The sequence below is a fragment of the Erythrolamprus reginae genome, chromosome 3, assembly GCF_031021105.1.
Source record: "Erythrolamprus reginae isolate rEryReg1 chromosome 3, rEryReg1.hap1, whole genome shotgun sequence".
In the NCBI taxonomy this organism is placed as follows: domain Eukaryota; kingdom Metazoa; phylum Chordata; class Lepidosauria; order Squamata; family Dipsadidae; genus Erythrolamprus; species Erythrolamprus reginae.
The window spans coordinates 117,790,166-117,811,158 of record NC_091952.1 but is presented as its reverse complement, the minus strand read 5'-3'; the positions used below and the strand labels follow the sequence as shown (position 1 = coordinate 117,811,158).

Below are 20,993 nucleotides of genomic sequence, written 5' to 3'. Positions count from 1 at the left end.
AATTTACTTCTGGTTTCCAGTAAGAAATACCCATTGTAAACAATGAATTTACTTAACAAGTGCAGTGATTGATTTACAATCATAGCATTCACTTAATTGCTGGAAAATAACCCAATATAAAATTGGGTGCAGTCCTATGATGACCTGCTTAACAAGCAGCATAACATGAGCGTAATTTTGGCCCAATTACACTCATAAGTCAAGGATTACTTGAAACTTACTTTGATTCTCTGTTCTTTGTTATTTTTACCTTATCACAATATTGTGAAGAAATTTGTTGAAGTAGATACGTTTTATAGATTTAGCTCTTTCTTGATTCTTCCACCTAAACTTCATTTGTCCAATAAATTCTTATTTCTATTTCACAATCCTTTCCCTACATCCTTCCATTTCTGTTTCAATACATTAATGTACAGCCTTGCCTGATCCTACATATAAGTCAAAATTCTCTAATTGTTTCAAACATCTGCAATATATAAACATTCATTGCCCAAATAATCGCAAAAGATGTGTGTATGTATATCTGTGCATGGTAGGTATTTTATAGTTCTTTCCCCACTACAAAAATCAATGTTTTTGTACCTGACAAAAAACACTACTGTACCTTTCTTATCATAATTGGCAGAGTTTATGACAAGCTACTGATCTATAGCTGGACAGTGCATGTTTCGAAAATGATTTCGAAAAAGTTCTTTTTGTACAAGCACGTCTCCCTGGTATTTGTTAAAGCAGCCCATTTTTCTTTTAACCTTCTGTGTGAGTCTTAAAAGGGCTGGACTGCTTTAATGAATTGCAGACATACAATATTCATGCAAGATCTGAAATATTTCTTCTAAATCATTCTTGAGGCACGTACTGCCAAACTGTATAATATCTGCTGAATTCATAACAATTGTTCACCAAACAATAGATAAATTAGCAAAACAATTTATTCTATCTATTCCCAGTAGGAAAATATTTTGTTTGCCAGAACCCCTAGTAGCTATCAATCTGAGAAGTAGATTGATCAATCTTGATCCTCAGAGGTACTACCAGAACATCAGATTTTAGCTAGCTCTTGCCTCAAACAAAGAAAAATGACAGGCACTTTTCTTTTTAAAAAGAAAATCAAAGCTAAAATCAAAGACTTTTACGTATTAATCTCACTTTTCACGGATTTTGTCTTTTTCAAAGCATGACCTGTGCATTGCACCCAATTATTTAATATAAGAAAGGTGATGCAATATGTTTACTTCCAAAGGTAGTTAACAGGAAGAAAAACAGGGAAGGTGATTGGTGGAAGGAGGGAGGAAAGCAGCAGGGGAAAAAAAAAACTCCTTTCCTTTTTTCCTCCCTGCTCCATTACAAAGCAACAGCAGTCACAGAAAACTGACCCTTTACTAGTCTTGCTTTGGCAACAGTAAAGCTGAAACAACCATTTTCCAAACGATGTAGAAGTAGCACTTGACTTACAACCACAACTGTGACCACACTTTCTGTTGCTAAGGGATGGGGTCATTGGGTGAGTAACAACCAATTTTATTTTTTTTTATTTTTGGCTGTAATCATTAAGTAAATTCAGCTTGACTTTGCTTGTCAAAAGCCCTGTGGTCCCGTGACATTGCAACAATCATAAATATACTCAGGTTGGCAAGTGCCCGAATTTTAATCATGTGGCCCTGGGAATGCTATGCTGGTCATAAGTGTGAACACTGGCTGAAAGTAATTATTTTCAACTCTGCAGAATCTTGAACAGCCATTAAACAAATGGCTGTAAGTCACAAACTACCTATATTTCTCCTCCCTCCCAAGGACAGCAGCAAAGTGCACTGTCAAGAAGGGGAGGTTGAGGAATAATCTTTTCTTTGGCCTTACCTCAAATCATCCCCCTTTGAAATTTATTCAAGTCAATTGTGCTATTTTCACACAACTCTGGGGTCTACGCTGAACCATTTTGCTGGTGCCAAAGCCTAGCAAAAAGTTCAACTTTTCATGATTTTCTTTTCCACATGCAAAATGTTTATTCAGAACACACATAAATAATTTATGTTAAATTATTTAAGTAAATACACAACAAGACAAATAATTAACCTGAACTGGATATCACAAACAATTCATTGCTAAATATACATCAAGCTCAGTAAATACTCCCAGCATATCTATTGCTAAGACAAATTTCTTTCAGTTGTTTTCAAACCACACTTCTTACTAAGACTGGCTTCTATTAGTTTAGATAGAGAAAGGGGCAATTCCCTTTTCTTGCTACCCCACCCCCAGACTCCCTGAAGGTTTAATCCATATGACTGAAGTGTCCTCAATGTGCCAAATCCAGGGGTTTGGGTAAGACGGAAAAACAAAATCAATTGTATTATATTATAAGCAACTCATGCAATATTGAATTACTCCCAACAAGGATAAATACACAGATCAATATTAATAAAAATCAGTCTCCAAAGTGGAAAATCTCAGCATTACACGTATTTCAAATTTATACAGAGTGATTACTTGATACACTATTAGAAGACTACTTTCCATCCCATTATGATGTAGCCTAGGATAAAATGTGAGCTTGGTTAAAAATATTTGAAAGCTTTTTTTCTTTTGTTCTAGAGCAGGAGTATCTAACTCATGGCCCGGAGCTTAAATAGTCTTTAGGTGGATGCTTTGTTTTACAGGATGCTAGCATGCCATGATTTCTTCTAAAGAATTTAAAAATAAGAGAAAAGAGAGGAGGAAGTGATGCAGTCACTGAGAAAATATCCCCAAATACACTGACACCTGGAGATATACTGAGAATTGAAACTGCTCTTTCCATACCATACTTTCTTCCAAAGATGCATACTGCTTTTTTAGTCCTTCCTTAGCTTTCAAAGGTTGCTTGATATGTATTGAAAACCCTTCTCCGGAATTTGCCTAAACATGCAAGAGTCTGAAACTGAGTAAAAGACAAATTCGTGCATGATCCTTTATCTTCTCATCCTATTTTCCTATTATCCATTGTAAACTCTACGCATTTGTCTCAATGAGGAGGCAGTAGAGTCCCCTTTTCAGGGAATGCGATGGCTCAGCGGCTAAGACGCTGAGGTTGTCAGTCAGAGAGGTCAGTGGTTCGAATCCCTAATGGAGGGAGCTCCCATTACTTGCCCTGGCTTCTGCCAACCTAGCAGTTCAAAAGCATATAAAAATGCAAGTAGAAAAATAGGGACTCTCTTGGTGGGAAGGTAAGAGTGTTCCATGTGTCTTCAGCATTTAGTCATGCCAGCCACGTGATCATGGAATCATCATCAGTCAGCGCTGGCTCTTCAGCTTAGAAATGGAGAACCGCCCCCTGGAGTTGGGAACAACTAGCACATATGCGCAAGGGAAACCTTTTCCTTTACCTTAGAGTCCCCTTTACATATCTTCCCTTCATGTAGCAAGATAGGAAAAGCACCCACCAAAACATCTTTTCTGCCACATTTTTCGCTACCATTCAGCAGTTTCTCCCAACTCATCCCTTCTAGATAAGATCCAGAGATTTCAGCTCCAGAACTTCCCATCCCATCAGTGTCATCTGAATGCTTTCAGAGAGTGAGGGGTCCTTGGTGCTGTCTGAGATAGATTGTTTTCTTGCAGATGTTTCATTACTCAAACTACCATATTTTTGTAGGCTGAAAATTTGGGTGCATCTTATAATCCGAATGTAGCTTTTTCGAAGCTTTTTTTTCCAGCTCTAACTAGGTGCTAAGGAACTTCCCAACTCTTACCTTGCAGGCTGTTTCATTGTTTTCCAAGCCCTAAGTCTCTGCAGAGTTTTTTTTCTATTGCTCTAACTTGCTCCGAATAATTTTTTTCCAGCCCTAACCAGGTGTTAATGATGTTCCTAGCTCTTACCCACTTGCAAGCTCTTTTATTGTTACTCTCTGCAAAGAATGTTTTCCAAACCCTATCTTTGCAGGGGGGGTTTCATTGTTCTACTTGCTCCAAACATTTATTTCCAGCCCTAACCATGTGCTAACAATGTTCCCATCTCTTCCTGGCTTGCAAGCTCTTTCATTGTTACTCTCTGTGAAGAATGTTTTCCAAGCCCTAAGTCTTTGCAGGTTTTTTTTTCATTGCTCTACTTGCTCCAAATGTTTATTTCCAGCCTTAACAAGGTGTTAACGATGTTCCCAGCTCTTACTGGTTTGCAAGCTCTTTCATTGTTATCCTCAATGAATAAGGTTTTTTTTAAAGCCCCAACCAGGGGATAAAATAATGTGCTGAAGCTCACCAGACCAAGGATGCTAGCCAGATGAATATCTGGTTAATAGATCCCCCCCCCTATTTTCCTCCCCCAAAACTAAGGTGTGTCTTATACTCCAGTGCAGGGGTCCTCAAACTTAAGAACTTTTAGACTTGTGGACTTCAACTCCCAGAATTCTCCAGCCAGCATAGCTGGCTGGAGAATTCTGGGAGTTGAAGTCCACAAGTCTAAAAGTTGCCAAGTTTGAAGACCTCTGCTCCAGTGCATCTTATACTCTGAAAAATATGATAGGTAACATCATTATTGCTAATGAATGCTAGTAACACCATCAAGACTAGCACTGCTGATGTTACCTAGTTTGGTTAATAAAATGTCTGCAACAAAACAACCAAGTCAACGAGCACCAAGGACTCTCATTTCAACCCTGAGCTACAAATATCTTCCTTTACTGGCATTCAGAAAATCCTAGATTATCAACACTAAAGAAAATTCAAAGGGGAAAAAGGAAGTGTGGAAGATTCAGCGATCAGTTATTACCTCTGCGATCTCAGTTTCATATACAGTCCATCATCTGATAGCCAGCAAGGCCTTTTTATAAAATTACAGATGGAAAAAAACCTCCCGAATAATTAGAAAAGGTAAACTGATTATTATTGAACAAGATAGCTGTGTCAATCATGGCTCTTCGTGACTGATGAGTCCTATAGAGAAACTCCATGTGGCAATTTGAACATAATGAAGGAAGGTTCAGGGACAGCAAATTATATTGCATGCATGAACATCCTTTAGTAGAAGTAACTATAATATAAGTAAATGATAAAAGATCTGTTTCCAGAGAATTGTTCAAATGTAATACAAATGCCCTATAGCTATTGATGCAATATTAAATAATTGTTTGCTATTAAGGCCTTTTTTATTATTTATGCCAAGGGGAGGGGAACTGATTTTTTATTATTTATGCCAAGGGGAGGGGAATTGGTTTTTAGAAACACATTCCCACACGCCTTTTGAAATTAATACATCAGTTGTAAAAATAATGATGCTAAATGCCCCAAATGAGTCTAGACAGCCATGATTCAAAGAAAAGTCATTACCAAAGACAGTGCTTGAAGGCAAGCCAAGAGCAAGTGTATATTTAAATGGCTGTCAGAGAGACCTTCCTTTTAAGCATTTTTCTGAAGCACACCCAAATGTATTTTATGATCTTAAAAAAGGAAAAAAAGAAAAATATCAAGGAAACACATTAATCATTTTTATTACCATGGATCCAAAACTGAACATTTTTATTTTAGCAAAAATTTGCAATCTTGGGTTTGGAAGCAAATGTTTTCCTAAACTGTATCAGGAAGCACCACTGTTGCACCAAAAGTACCTTCATTCCAGCAGATATTCCAGTGGAGACCGCTAAGGAATTACCATCCAAAAACATTTGAAGGGCAAGGTTGGAAATCATTTCTGAAGTAACTATAACTTCTTCTAGCAAACTTGCTCTAGAGCAGTGATGGCTAATCTTTTTGCCATTGCGTGCCAAAAGCTGGGGGAGCGTAGGTGGGTTGTGTGTATGTGTGCCCACATCCATAATTCAATGTGTCTGTACTCTCTCTGCACTCCCCCCACTTTTGGCATATGATGGCCCATTCTGTGCCCCCCCCCCACACATATGCACATGTGACTTCCCTGCACTCCCCCTGCTTTTGGCACACAATGGTACAGTGGGCCTGGCAGGCCCATTTTTCACCATCCCCAGGCTCCAGAGGCTTTCCAGGAGCTTGGGGAGGGAGAAATCAGCCTTCCCCACTCCCGGAAGCCCTCAGGAGACCAGAAACGGCACATTTCCTGACTTCCAGTGAGACCAAAAGTCCCATTTTTCACCTTCTCCAGCATCCAGAGGCTTTCCTGGAGGCTGGGAAAGGCTAAAACAGCCCCCCAGAGGCCCTCCAGAGACCAGAAACGCCCTCCCAGAGCCTCCGTGGAAGCTCTTACTTACCTCAAAATGGGCTGCCTACAGAATCCTGGGAGGGGAGAGGATGTGGCTGGCTGAAAATCAGCTGGCCAGTGCATGCATGCCCGCTGGAGCTGATATGTGGCATTGACTCCTGTGCCGGCAAAAATGGCTCTACATGCCACCTGTGGCACATGTGCCATAGGATCGCCATCACGGCTCTAGAGCAACCTATTCTTCAAGACTTCAAAAAACCTTAGGGATTCTATTGGACCTTGTTTGGAAAATCCCAAGTTATAGTATTTCTTTTTCTTTATATTTTCTTTATATTTTTCTTCTGAAGACAATGAAGGTGAGAAGAAGAAGGAGAAGTAGGAAAAACAGCAGTACACACTAAGTTTCTACTTTAAAACTGAATACATTGTACTAAAGTTTTGAAAGGGGAAAGTATATGTCCCAGGATAATGTTGCAGGATCCAATCTGGATAGGTTACCACGACCAACAGTTTTGTCTTCTGAACGATAAATTCTTCTAGAGAGAAGTTCCATGAAGATGGATTCCACTACAAGTTTGAAAACTCGGAAGACGAAACTACTGGTCCCAGTGACCAACTCAGATTGGATCCTGCAATTCAAGCTTTGGCTTAGTTCTAACCTGAACTCGAGAGAAGAATAGGTAAAATGCAATCTTGATTAAAGAAAGCGGCCAAGGACACAAAAGGAATCATCAGGGGCTGTACTTAGCTTTAGAATTACAGATTATGTACCTCTGCTCTACAGTCGTTGCAGAGATATGTCCTTTGCTTCAAATTTTAAGATTACCTCCCTGAATTCGTGCAGTTTTGGAGATACATTACCCCATATCAATTCCAATGTTATTGCTTTATGTGTTTTTAACTGCATTTTAATGGTGAGGTTTATAAACATAATTATTATTACCATGATTATTGACAGCCTGAGTTACTGTAAGTCAGTTTCCTGTGTTATAGGAATTGTGCAATTAGCAAGCCTCAATGAAAGCAAATAACCGAATTGAAAAGTCTATTTAAGACTGTGATGTTATAAAAAAAAGATAAAGTCCAATATTTAGGATCTAGGATATTTACTACTGATTGGGCTGGGAAAAAATGGTCACCAGTGAGGCTCGGAATTAATGTAATTCCTGAGGTTTAATTAATAACCCCTGCAAGATAACTGGTCATTCAATGTAGCTTTCAAGTTTAGCCTCCACAGGAAGCCTCTCATACAGGTGCATTATTGTAATTCAACAAGGAAGTTTAGAAATATAGATACAAAGACAAATCCACTTTCACCTGGCTTATCAAATAAAGCCCTGCCCAGATCTTGGGGTGCAAGATCATTACAATTAATGAAAGATAAATGTTTAGAACAAGGGTTTTTCAGGAATCTGTTGCTGAAAACAAATCCTGAGAAATCCCGAAGGAGGGGAGCTTCTGATGTCAGATGACAAGCCTTCTCCCTTTTAGTTTAGGTTTAGGGACTAAGGAATAAAATATTTTTTATTTTTCCTTTAACCCATTACAGGAAATTTCTTCTTTTAGTTTTCTAAGTCCCTGAGGAAACTTTTCTTCCCTTGGTGCCATGGAACCCATTCAAGTATTCAAAACACCTTAGTGGTCTGTGGGACCTACATAGAAAAAATCCCACTTTATAGCAGGAGACAAATTAGGAGGAAGAAGAGGAAGAAGAGAGAGAAGGAGAAGGAACAGCAGCACACACATTCAATTTATATTTCAAAACTGGATGTACTAGTTTTAGCCTTAAATCAAATACAATACATTCTGTGCTTGTTTTCCTCCTTAATAAAAATAATTCAAAGCAACAATTACTCTGAAAACTGCCTGAAATATTGAAGGTGAATATTTCAAGTTTAATCTTGTTTTACTAATGTCAGAAAATAATCACTTGGTGGCCAACCAAATATATTTCACGAACAAAGCATTCTTTTCTCTCCAGACATATATTTCTATCACAACATTGATAACCTTTTCTGACATCTTGCTTGACAGTCTCGGGAGAGACAAAATAGGCACAAAGGCTGAATTATATCCACACTGCTTCTAGTGACCCTTCAGGATCATGGGGCAGAAGCTTAAAATACAATTTCTGATACTAGCTTAAAGTGTAGTGAATAAGCACAAAATTCTACGCTATAGTAGTGGATTATAACATTTGTACAGAGGAATAGGTTTCATTCCTACAGTTTCAATCCCAATCTTTTAGCAATGTACAAATGAAAAGATCCTCTCTCTATATGACACATGGTTTGATGGCTACTTAATCCATATTAATAACACAGAAAATTGCCTTATACTTAATGCATTTATTGTCCCAGTTAGCTTATATACTATACTATATTATATACTTATATAATATACCATATTATATACCGAGATACATTGAATCAGCCAGCAGAATTTCTAGCAAACATACCATATTTTTTGGTGTATAAAATGCACCGGTATATAAGACGCACCGGTATATAAGACGAGGAAAACAAGGAAAAAAGTATTCTGAACCAAATGGTGTAGTATTATATTGTTTAATAAAATACCAGTGTAGCAGAATACTTTTTACAACCATGTATACTTTTTAAAACCATGTGCACTTTTTACAAACTTCAAACTTGACAGCTTCGAAGACTTCAAGCTTGTGAACTTCAACTCCCAGAATTCCTCCACCAGCTATGCTACCTTAGGAATGGGAATTGAAGTTCATAAGCCTTAATCTTGCCAGGTTTGAAGACTCTTGAATTTTTAACCACTAACTCAGGGGTCTTCAAACTTGACAGTTTTAAAACCAGTGGACTTCATCTCCCAGAATTCCTCCACCAGTCATGCTACCTTAGGAATGGGAATTGAAGTTCACAAGCCTTAATCGTGTCAGGTTTGAAGACCCTCACACTTCTAAACCCTAACTCAGGGGTCTTCAAACTTGACAGTTTTAAAACTAGTGGACTTCAACTCCCAGAATTCCTCCACCAGTCATGAGAGAAGGCCACATAATCAAAGAATGGAGACATGAAATGGAGCAAATTACACACATGTTGGCATACCCAAGTTATTAGAAGAGAACTACAGTATCTCCACTGAATTAGCTAATGTCTAATTATGACTTCTCAAATCAGTATTTTCTAGAAAGTCACACAACAATAAGAATAAAGCATTCTTAATTTGTTCAAAGTGGGAAGGACATGTCCTCAGCCTTCTGTATTAGCAGAAGATATGTGTTCTATCATTTATGTTGTATTATTTAAATAATTCAATAGCTGATGTGAATGTAATTTTCTTACATGAGAAAGGAAGTAATTTTGAAAAATTGTCTAAGACAAAATTAAGCTTGTTTTATCGAGAAGTTACATATTGCCTCATGGCTCTCTCAGAATGAAGCACAAAATGTTGAGTACCAGTGAAGCCATGGCTTTTCCAATATCCAATCATAGAAGTCAGTGAGCCAAATTAAGTAATACATCCTTCAATCAATCTCTGGGTAAGTCGATCTCAAATCAAGATATTGACTTCTTTGTAAAACTAAAACCAAGAATATGTTTTAAAGTATGGTCTTTTAGTTGTTACATAACCATTCAAAATTAAAGGCAAAATTAAGTGGTACATATTTTTTCTAATCATATGGAAAGGCGGCAGAGTAAGGGTTGGAGGAATGTAAGTCTCAGATTTTGCATGGGCCAGTCCTGGCTTTTGAGTTAAGGCTATGGTTTAACATGAATGCAAACTTCCTGAATACAAAGCAGGGTATGAATCCCACAAACAAATAAATACTACCCTAGAACATGAATTCAACATTATTAGACCACAGAAGGACTCACATATCTCAGGCAAATTTCCTATCATGAAATCTGCAGTGGCACCACTATAACTGTGCAAGAACATTGTACAATAATCTGGTCTCAATAATTCCAAACCAAAAATGCCAACTGCTTCTAAAACCTGAGACTGTGGAAATATGGGACTATTTGGAAGAGGGGAGAAAGCATAGTTGTAAGTCAACTGTTTCACATTCTGTCACAAGCATCACAGAGTAAATTAGGTTTAACTCAAAGCTACCACATCTACCTCAAAGTAGTTAAACAAATCAGCTTAGTTAATGAGATCTGTTAAATTCTAAATATGTCTGATTGAGATGTTCCAAGGAAACATACTTGATTGCATTTCGTTGCGTGCAAAACCTAATACAGTGGTACCTCATCTTACGAACGCCTCTTCTAACGAACTTTTTGAGATACCAACCCGGTGTTTAAGATTTTTTTTCCCCTTCTTCCGAACTATTTTCCCCTTACGAATGCAAGCCATTGCTGCTGGGATGAAGGGGTTTCTTTTTTTTTTCTTTTTTGAAGAAAGAAAATGGAGGGGCGGCTTGGAGACGGAAACAGTTTGCATTAACAAAGCTAGGAGAACGGAGTGCTTGCAGAGGCACTGAAAGGGTGTCTTTTGAAGAAAGAAAAGGGAGGGGGGCCCCCTTGCCTTTCTTCCTTCCCACTCATTCTTTAGCCTAGCCTTGCTTCTTCCACCCGCCCCCTTTCGCTGCTCCTCCCTGCTCTCTGTTCACCTCCCTTCTAAAGTTTGGGATTTTCCTGAAGGATTTGCACTCATTATTTGCTTTTACATTGATTCCTATGGAAAACATTGTTTCGTCTTACGAACTTTTCACCTTATGAACCTTGTCCTGGAACCAATTAAGTTCGTAAGACAAGGTATCACTGTATTCAGGGAATATTTGGGAAGCACCAGAATGTCTTTTTCTTCTAAGATTATGGAAAATGCACTTGTCTTGATGCTGGTCTCTTAATTTTCCAAAAGTACATCTTTAGAAACAAAATGGCATGTAGTAAACAGCAAATTTCGGTGGCAGACTATGTAATATTGTAAATCTCTTTCAGTTGTGCAACACATTTGAAAAACTACTAGATCATGCCCATTATTGTCAGATTGGGATGGTCTTGGGACAATTTTTTTTAATGTTATCCGAAACACTCCATTTGTAATATGCTTTAATTTGGTCAACTTCCATCCCAATTACAAGGTGTGAAAAATGTAGAAGCAAGCCATCCAGTTCTGAAATAATTCCAATGTTCTATTCTGAATTTATGGGAAGTATTCCAAGCTTTAAAATAAGCACTCCAACCATAAAATGTAAGTCAAATTTGACCCGTTCTTATGATGGATATGATGGTTCTTGGGATAAACTGCCACACCTGGCTTTAACCTAGGAAACTCATGGGTCATATTTTGAAAAGTCACCAGGTGCAAAAATAACCATGGTGAACTAAATTTGATATAATTTAAATTGAACTCAAACTTAAATTCATGAAACCACAGTTGGTAATTGAATTACAAGCTGTCCAATTCCTTAAAAAGATGACTACAATATAGTTGTCTTTTTATAGAATCCTGGCACTTGGAAGACATTCCAAAACTTGATTATGTCCCAGGTGTATTTGTGCAAAACAGGCTAATATCTAATGGGCTCTGTTTCATTGCTTTCTGCAAGATTAAATAAACTCCCCAGAAAAAAAGGAATCAAATTCCTTGCAGACTCATGGAATTAGCCTCCAATGAAGTAATTGGGAAAAGTCATGCAAACTTCTGATTGTGCAACGAGGCCTTTCATCTGAATGGATGAAAGATTATACAGATCACACCTGGAATATACATTATAAAATATAGATTATACAGATCACACCTGGAATATAGAAAACAGCTTTATATTGAATGAGATCCGAGGTCCATTTATAGTCTAATAATACTAGTGACATTGACTGGCAGTGGCTCTTTAGAGATTCAGACAGGAATATTTCTAGCCTATCCAGCAGAGCCAAGCCTGACCCAGATACTTTCTAAATCTTTAGGTTCAGCTAATGTCAACTCCTTCTGCTCTGCTGGATTGATGCTCTGCTTGTGATTGAGCAATGGCTTACTTTGAAAGATCTTTGTAGGCAACATAGCCAACCTATTAAACACAGAGCACCAAGGTCAGCTGAGCCATCTCCATATTTTCCAGAAAAAAGCATAGAGATGCCATCTATCACTCACCCTTGGGAATTTTCAGATTTTTAACATTTCTCCTACTGGAAATATCACTCCATAATATTCAGTACATAATGTTATGTTTCTCATTGTAACCTTTTGGTTCCAGTTTGTAGTTTTGCCTAAGATCTCAGCAAAACTCAAAGAACTGGAGAATGTCCCTGATCTATATCATTAGAGTGAAAAACAATATTTTCATGCTAGTCAAAGAAACAGAAATTCCTCTACATGCTATACTTTAATGCAGTGATTGTCAACCTTTTTTGAGCTGCGGCACATTTTTTACATATACAAAATAATGGGGCACCTTGAGGGGGGGGGCTAAAAAAAGTTTGGACAAAAAAAATTCTCTCTCTCTTCCTCCCTTTCGCTCTATTTCTCTCCCTCTTTCTCTCTCTTCCTTCCTTCCTTCCTCTCTCTTTTGCCTCTCTTTCTATCTCTCCCTCCTTCCCTGCCTCTCTTTCTCTCTCTTGCTTTCTTTCTCTTTCTCTCTCTCTCTCTTGCTTTCTTTCTCTTTCTTTCTCTATCTCTTTCTTTCTTTCTCTTTCTTTCTCTCTCTCTCTTGCTTTCTTTCTCTTTCTTTCTCTCTCTCTCTTGCTTTCTTTCTCTCTCTCTCTTTCTCTCTCTTGCTGAGCTTCGCGGCACACCTGACCATGTCTCACGGCACACTAGTGGTTGAAAAACACTGCTTTAATGGAATACGTTTTCAATGCATTTGCCACATTTAAGACTTGTTTTTTTTAAAAAAAAATTGAGGCATTTCTTCATTAATAGCTAATTACATGCAGCTCATGCAATGCTCGGCAGAAAATAGGGAAAATTTAACTCAATCGCAAAGTGAAATCCTGTAAAATGTAAATGAATAAAAACTGAATTGTGTAAATGGATCCTAATCATGCAATATACAAATATTGTGTCAGAGTTTAACTTAATGGATCTAAAATGCATTTATGGTAAGTACTTCTATGCCTGCGCTTCCTGAATCTCTAGAACATGTCTAAACATTTCAAAAATCCATATGAGTTTCTTGATTTAAAAAATGTGTTGTGTGATACTTCTTAAAGAGTACTGTTGGCCAACCTGCCCATGTAGCTGATCTGCATAAAACATTAATAATAATAATAATAATTTATTAGATTTGTATGTCGCCCCTCTCTGAAGACTCGGGGCGGCTCACAACAATAATAAAAGCAATATTCCAGCGAAAACAAATCTAATTTTTTAAAAAGCACATAAAACCCCTATCACATTTAAAAAGCAAACAACACATACATACCCAAACATAAATATATATATATTTTAAAAAAGCAACTCATGTTCACTGGAGGTAAGCAGATGTTTCTCAGATAGCATGAGTCTCTATCAGTTTATTTTCTGTGTTACTGTAAGAAGTTCCTGAATAGCTTTGGAAGCTTTAAAAGAAAAAAATACAAGAAGCTAAATCTGTGAGTATATACATTTTTTTAATTTATATATACATGCATAATACATATGTGTACACATACACACACACACACGAGCCACAGTGTCACAGTGGTTAGAATATAGTACTGCAGGCTACTTCTGCTGGCTGCTGGCAGTTCAAATCTCACCGGACTCAAGGTTAACTCAGCCTTCTATCCTTCCGAAGTCGGTAAAATTGGGGGCAATATGCTGACTCTGTAAACCACTTAGAAAGGGCTGTATATAAGTCTAAGTGCTATTGCTAACTTCTACACACATAGGTAAGGGCTATTTTAATGTACTGGTTAAAGGTTAAAGAAATTGGGTGACTGTGAGTTCTAGCCCTGTTTTTGGTTTAAAGCCAGCTGAATTACTTTGGGCTACTCATGGAGGCATGGGTAAAACTACTTTTGAAAAACATTGCTAAAAACTGTCTGGATTTGTCTGTCTAGCCTCCTAGGGTTCAGAACTCACTCAAAGGCAAAAAAAAAAAAAAGTACAGTAAACCAAAACTATGCAATTTGTGAAATGAATGAAATCCAGTATTTCGGGGAAATTAAAAGTATTTTGCTGGAGGCTGTTTCTAATTTTGTTGTAGAGGTTCTCTGCCTAGGTTTAGAAAATACCAGGAGGCTTTAGTTAATGTGAAAGCATTGGATGAAGTGACACTGCTCTTTAAAGTTGTTTTTTCCACCTTTCTGTCCAGGAAGATCCCCAAGGTGGCTTACATAACACAGCTCACTATGGTAACATTGAGATTGCTTTTAACCCCTTTTGTAATGTTAAAATAGTGTTCCAATATTCTCTGATGTGCCACAATATTCTCTAATGTGCCATGTACCGAATGAAAGGTCAGTGCTGCCATATATAATATCTCTCCATATAATATTAAAAAAACCCACAATCTCAAATGTTTGTAGCAGAGGGAAAAAGTAGCACTTACCCCTATTTCTCATCTTTGCTCATTTACATAGCTACCTGCATAACCTATGTGAATTCTTTCCTGTCATTATGAACTTAGATATTTCAGGGCTAATGTTAGGCCAAAGCAATTGTTTGATTCGGAGACTTTGGCCTGCCATATATTAGAATGTAGAATGTGCTGTGGGAATTTTGGAGGGACTGATGCATGAGGGTTGTAGAGATGCAGCCATAACAAAATTCGTTCTAGATTCTCAAAGTTATCCTTTATTCAGCACCTGACCGGAAGTTGATGGAAGGGCCGGACACGTTGGTAGAAACAGACTGGGCCATGTGATGAACCATATGGGGGTGGGAACAAGAAAATGAACTTTAAACTGGATGGAGAAATCCATGGGACTTCAAATTCAGGTTTCTCACAGATGCACCAACATGGCTCTGCTAATAAATTACAACTTTGAGGAACACTATGCCTCGGACTCTGATTTAGATTCAGATGTTATTTGGAACCCTGACAGCTAAACTAAGCAACCAAAATATAATGTACCAATGGAGATTGAAAGGCAGCTGATATTTTGGGGTGGGTAGAGGTGGGGGTGGGTCAACCGCCTGTCTCTTGACACTAGTTTGCTGTTTTTTGTCCCCAAATTATTCACCTCTGTTTTTACTACCTGTGGAAGAAAAATAGGAATACAAATCTCTTTTACAAATGCATAGAAATGTATGAGAATTAGGCAATTCTGAGCTGAAAAGAATGACTCTTCTCTTCCCTCTACCGAAACTCACAGCTCCCAATAGCGGAAGGGCCACAGTTTGAGAGCATAAGACCTTTGGGATATAGGATTCTCCAGGGAGGATTAGTTTTGGGAGTTTCCAAATCAGCCTATAATGTTAGGTGCTTGTTTAAGAGCCTTGGAGAGCCAGTAAGAGCTAATAATAGGAACTAGGTGATCCAATGTTCTGCATCACTCCAAGACAGCATTCTATATTCATATGGATAACTTTCATTAGAAGATTGTCAAGTCATCTGGCTTTTTTTCTGGATTGTCTAATCTGTTACTGTCTAGAAATGGCAGATTGAAAATCACATTGTTTCCAACATCTAGTCAGAGAGGATGGGTAATATGCAGAGGTGGTACTCAGCCGGTTCTGACTGGTTCTGGTGAACTTGTAGTGGAAATTTTGAGTACTTTGGAGAACCAGCAAAATACCACCTCTGCCTATCTATTCGCTGCCTCTCAAGTCCCAGCTGATTGGCTAGGTCTTCTTTTGTCGCCCTACACAGAAAATGGAGCTGGAAAGCAGATTAATGACATGGAGAGGGAATGGTGATTTTGCAGTATCTTTCCCCTGCCATGCCCACCAAACCATACCATGTCCAATAAACCACACCCACAGAACCAGTAGTTAAAAAATTTAAATCCTGCCAGTGGGAATATGGCAAATTTAGAATGAAGAAGGCTGGTTTAGTCTAGATTTAGGTTTTGCTGAGGAAAAATTCTATTTGGCTTCAAACTGAAATTCATTTCTCTTCAAAACCAATTGGGCCATGTATGCTGCCTTCCCATTATGACTGCATGCTCCCTTTCTTCCTCACAGTTTTACATAAATGTGTCAAAATATTTATGTCTAAGAAATGCCCAGACTATTCGGTTCATTTGACAAAGAAAGTGAAAAACCACATGAATTTATGCCATAAGAACTGTAATGATTTTAAAGTTTGATTGTTGGCCCTTTTTATATTATTATAAGTGGTTCTCAACCTGGAGGTCGGGAACCCTTTGGGGATCGAACAACTGTTTCACAGGGGTCGCCTAAGACCAAGGGAAAAGACAAATTTCCCATGGTGTTAGGAACTAAAGCTTCTATTCTGACGCCTTGGAACGTATTTTTACAATCCGACCAATCAGGTGTTTACAGTGGGAGTCTGCCTCTGACCTACCTGCCAATCAGTTTAAAGCTCTGTTGGGACAATTGGTGCTAGACCTATTGTAATAATAGATCATGAGTGCCAAATGTATGGCCTGTGGGCTAGATGTAGCCAGCCAGCACTCTTTGTAATCCCGTAGTCCCATAGAAGTAGGTGGTCCCCCAATATATGGTTCCTTTTATCTTCATTTCTGGAAATTTGGAAAAAGATTAAGAGAGCTTAAATCTTGCAGAATTTAAAGCTGAATAAACTAAAGAAACTTAAAACAATGGGGTACAGACCCAGTTATTTCTGACTATGACATTTAATATACTTTACAAAGCTTTCAATCTCAAGGGAACTATGCTGAATTTGAGTAAATTAGCACAACTCAACACAACTTAACTTTATGATAATTGCATATGAATTCGACTTACGACTCACAGTTGAGCTCAAAATTTCTGATGTTAGGTAAGACATTTATTAAGAGAGTTTTGACCTGTTTATGATTCAGTGCAGTTGTTAAATTAGTAATCTGGTTGTTAAATGAATCTGGTTTCCCTATTGACTTTTGCTTGTCAGAAAGCCATAGAAAGTGGACATACGAACCCAGGACATTGCAACTGTCGTAAATATGAATCAGTTGCCAAGCCTCTGAATTTTGTTCATATGACCATGAGGATGCTGCAAAAGTTGTAACTGTGAAAAAAATTGTCTCAAGTCACTTTTTTCAGTGCTGTTGTAACTTTGAGCAGTCACTAAATAAACTGTTTGTAAATCAAGGACTACTTGTACAGTAAACCTACTTTTATTTCATTGTTTGTAATTTATGAAAGCAACTTTTTTTTTTTTTAAAGAGATCTTTTCAAAAAAAATTGTGAGTCAGAAAAAAAAGGTTTACTGATTATATTATTGAAGCCACTGGCTCAACATGGCAATGATTTGTTTTTTAAGGGAGTTTCTAAACTTGCGTTCTTTGAAGTATTGTGGCACCTCGCTATAAAATGCATCAAACATCAAGATGTCTGTAGCCTAAGGATCAATGCATTAAGTAAGTTGGGATGAAAATCCACTTTCTGCCTCTAGGTACTTGGTTGGGAAGACAACAGAATTCCCTGTTGTAGATAAAAAGATCCTCAGATCCTTGCAATCACAGTGCAAGCAACTGAGAGATGCATATACAACTCTTGTCCACACAGTGGCTCAGATTATCTCTCAGATGCTCAGCAAAGCTTAAGCCATCCTCTACCTCATTTCTTTATTTTTAATCAGTGTTCAGCTTTGCTTTGAGTGGAGAAGTCCGCAAAACCCAGACAGGGTATGGCCAACCTTATTTTAAGCCTCTTTCCTTTTCAATCTGAACAGAAGACATGGCTGCCTTTTATGAAATCCGTCCTGACAAATTGCAGTCAAACAGTAAGTCTACCCGAACGTGAAATCAGCAGTGCTGCAGGTACACATTTTCTAAATAATGGCTTGTGCTATATTTATTATGTGTGATTTACCATTTGCTCTCTCCTTACTACATCATGATTTTCAGAAAAAAAACTGCTTTCAACTTGGAGTTCAGTTGCCAGCTTGAAGTCTATCTTTTCAATCTAAACAATTCTGACATCTCTCGAGATATAAAACATACTCTGCTTTGCATGTCAAATACCTTTAAAATACATGTTAGCACCCACCCTGTGCAGAACACATACAAAGCTGAAAACCTGTACTTATTATTTTTTCCAAGACTATCCCCGGTGTATATATCTAATAGGAAAATTGTTCACTAAAACTTTGAGGTTTATGCCAAACACTACATGGTTCAGGATTCAGAATAATGCTGGGCCTACCATAGGTGAGTAATCTCTTCCCAATACATTTAGATGGGACCTTTTTTTCAGAAGTTGAATGAACGATTGTCAGAGAGTCAAATGACATGGCGCAAAACCATTCTTATTGGTTTCTAACAGCATACCTCATTCCAGGCAGAGCAAATTATTTTTTAAATGTACAAATTCATCTAAAACAAGAACAAAATCCCTAACTCTTCTGCAACCTGGAGGGAGCAGCAATTACATAGGAACCCTCCTTTTTTCTGTGATAAGAAGGCACATCCTATTTTTTTTTTTAAAATCATCATCTGCTCATAGTATTGGAGTATTTGATGCATATAAATAACCCAGCCTTTGCCAGATACTTGGCTATCCTAAGGTCCATTCTAGTTAGCACCAGGGACAACTTCCAGAGTCTAACAGAGAGAGTTGGTGTTTATCCCAAAGGGGGAATTCATTGCACCCTATGGCTCATTTCCAACCTTTATTTATTTTTATTTATTTATTTAGTCTAATAAACAATAATACACAATGAATGTTATAGAGGATATAGTAGAGAAGAAATCTGAGATATAGAAGAGACTATAGGACAGAGGATGGAAGGTACTCTAGTGCGCTTATGTACGCCCCTTACTGACCTCTTAGGAATCTGGAGAGGTCAACCGTGGATAGTCTAAGGGGAAAATGATAGGGGTTAGGGGATGATACTATGGAGTCCAGTAATGAGTTCCATGCTTCAACAACTCGATTACTAAAGTCATATTTTTTACAGTCAAGTTTGGAGCAGTTAATATTAAGCTTGAATCTGTTGTGTGCTCTTGTGTTGTTGTGGTTGAAGCTGAAGTAGTCTTTGATAGGCAGGACATTGCAGCATATGATCTTGTGGGCAATACTTAGATCATGTTTAAGGCATAGTAGTTCTAAGCTTTCAAGACCTTCCTTGCTTGAGTTTCTCAATAAATCTGCCACCCCACAAAACAAACTTGTATTAATAAATTATGGAAAAGTCCATTTATCCTTAAAGGAGGGGGGGGTGATTAGTTCGGTTCTGTTGCAATTTCTTTTACGGAAGGGGAAGAAAAGGAGGGGGGAGGGAATAAGTGAGTGCCAGGGTAGTTCCAGCTGTTGGGGAAGATAAGCCGCAGCATCCTCGTGTTGCTAACCTCCCTGGTCACTTTCCAACATTACGTGCAAACATATATATAAATATAAATACACACAGACACGCATACATAAATACACATACGTTAAGTACGTAGTGCTGAAAAAACAATAAAGCAGGTGGGTTCGAGGCATGTTGGCTTTGAGAAGCGTTGAGCCCATTTCTGGCCAAAACTACGAGATCTTAGCGGATCCGATGGCACTCAAATATCTAAAATGCAACGGGGAAAAAATATCTTCTCCCCACTCCCTCCCCACGCCGCCGCGTCCCATTCGTTTCTGGGGGGGAAAAACTACCCCACGTCCAAAGCACACACATCAGAGACACCAAGAGATCCGCATTGCTCCTTCCACAAAAACCAACCGGGGTGGGGGGACGACGAAGGAAGGGAGGGCAGACAGACTGAAAACAACAACAACTTGCCGAGAGGAGCCCGATTTCAAAGTAGTAGTAGCGTCCGAGGTAGCCAAGAGCAACCTCGGTTGGGCAAGAGGACCGAAAAGAGCACAAGCCGGTCTAAGTGGCGGGCAGCTCCGCTCTCCTACCTTGGATGGATCCAGCCCAGCCAAAAGAGCCAAAAGCAAGAGGTTGAGGATCCGGGCGGAAGGCTGCATGCTGCTCCCGGGGATGCTGGGCGACCGCTGCTCTCCTTCTCCTCCTTTGGACTCTCCTTCATTCAGTCACTGCAGGGACCCCTGTAGTCAGTTACACTTTCTGCACGCCCGCCTGCCTTGCCTTGCCTTGCCCGCCTGCCTGCCTCAGCCAGAATGCTGGGAGCGGCGGCAGCGGCGGCGGCGGCGGCAGCTCGAGGGGCGCTCATTCATTCCGCAGGCATCCTTCTTAGGCGAAGGGGCGGCGGGAGGCTGTTTGAGCACCCAGTCCAAAGAAGCCGCGGGAGGGAGAGAGAGAGAGAGGCAGGCGGGAGGGAAAAGAAGGAAAGAGGGAGGGAGGGAGAGAGATGGGTGGGTGGGCTGGCCGCCGGCGCACGCCCCGCCAGGTGCCTCTGGCTCCCTTTTTTTTTTCCCTCCGTCAACCAGCCCGCCCCGAAGAAAAAAGTTTGCGCGTCGGACCCAAGAGAAGCGCCAGACAAGCCTGCGCTTTGGCCAGCGCGGATGTGACATCACCGTCGCCCTGGGGGGGGGGGGAGAAGGAGGGAGGACGGGAGTCAGGGCTGGCTCTCTGGGGAAGGTTAATAAGTCGCGGGAGACCGCGGGGAAGGTGAGGGGGGCGCTGTGCCTCGCTCGGCGACGGGGGAGAGAAGGGGGGAGGAGAACCACGCAGCCGAGGGATTTCCCCGCGCTTTCTGACTGCCCCGGCTTCTTTTTTGGGGGGGAAGCCCGGCAGCACGACGTTGAAGAGGGTGGCGGAGTTGAGTGAAGGGAAAGGATAAAAGTCCAATAAATAAATAAATAGAAGGGAAAGATTGGCCCCTCTCTCGCTGAGGCGTTCTTTCGATTTTTTAAAAAAAATAAAAAAACACTTGCGGAGCTGTTCAAAAAGCCATCGGAAAGAGCGGTGTGTGGCGGG

General features: G+C 39.3%; 1 protein-coding gene across 2 annotated transcripts in view; it reads right to left on the bottom strand.

The window, feature by feature from the left end:
* The window catches only part of OLFM3 (olfactomedin 3), a 250,479-nt gene extending 229,950 nt beyond the window's left edge, over positions 1-20,529 (bottom strand). The window contains exon 1 of one of the 2 annotated variants that reach the window (XM_070746448.1): positions 20,012-20,529. In XM_070746448.1, coding sequence (XP_070602549.1) covers positions 20,012-20,080 — 69 coding nt within the window. In that variant the 5' untranslated portion in view covers positions 20,081-20,529. The remainder of the gene's footprint in view (positions 1-20,011) is intronic. The other variant, XM_070746449.1, reaches the window with a different exon arrangement.
* Positions 20,530-20,993: the final 464 nt, after the last annotated feature.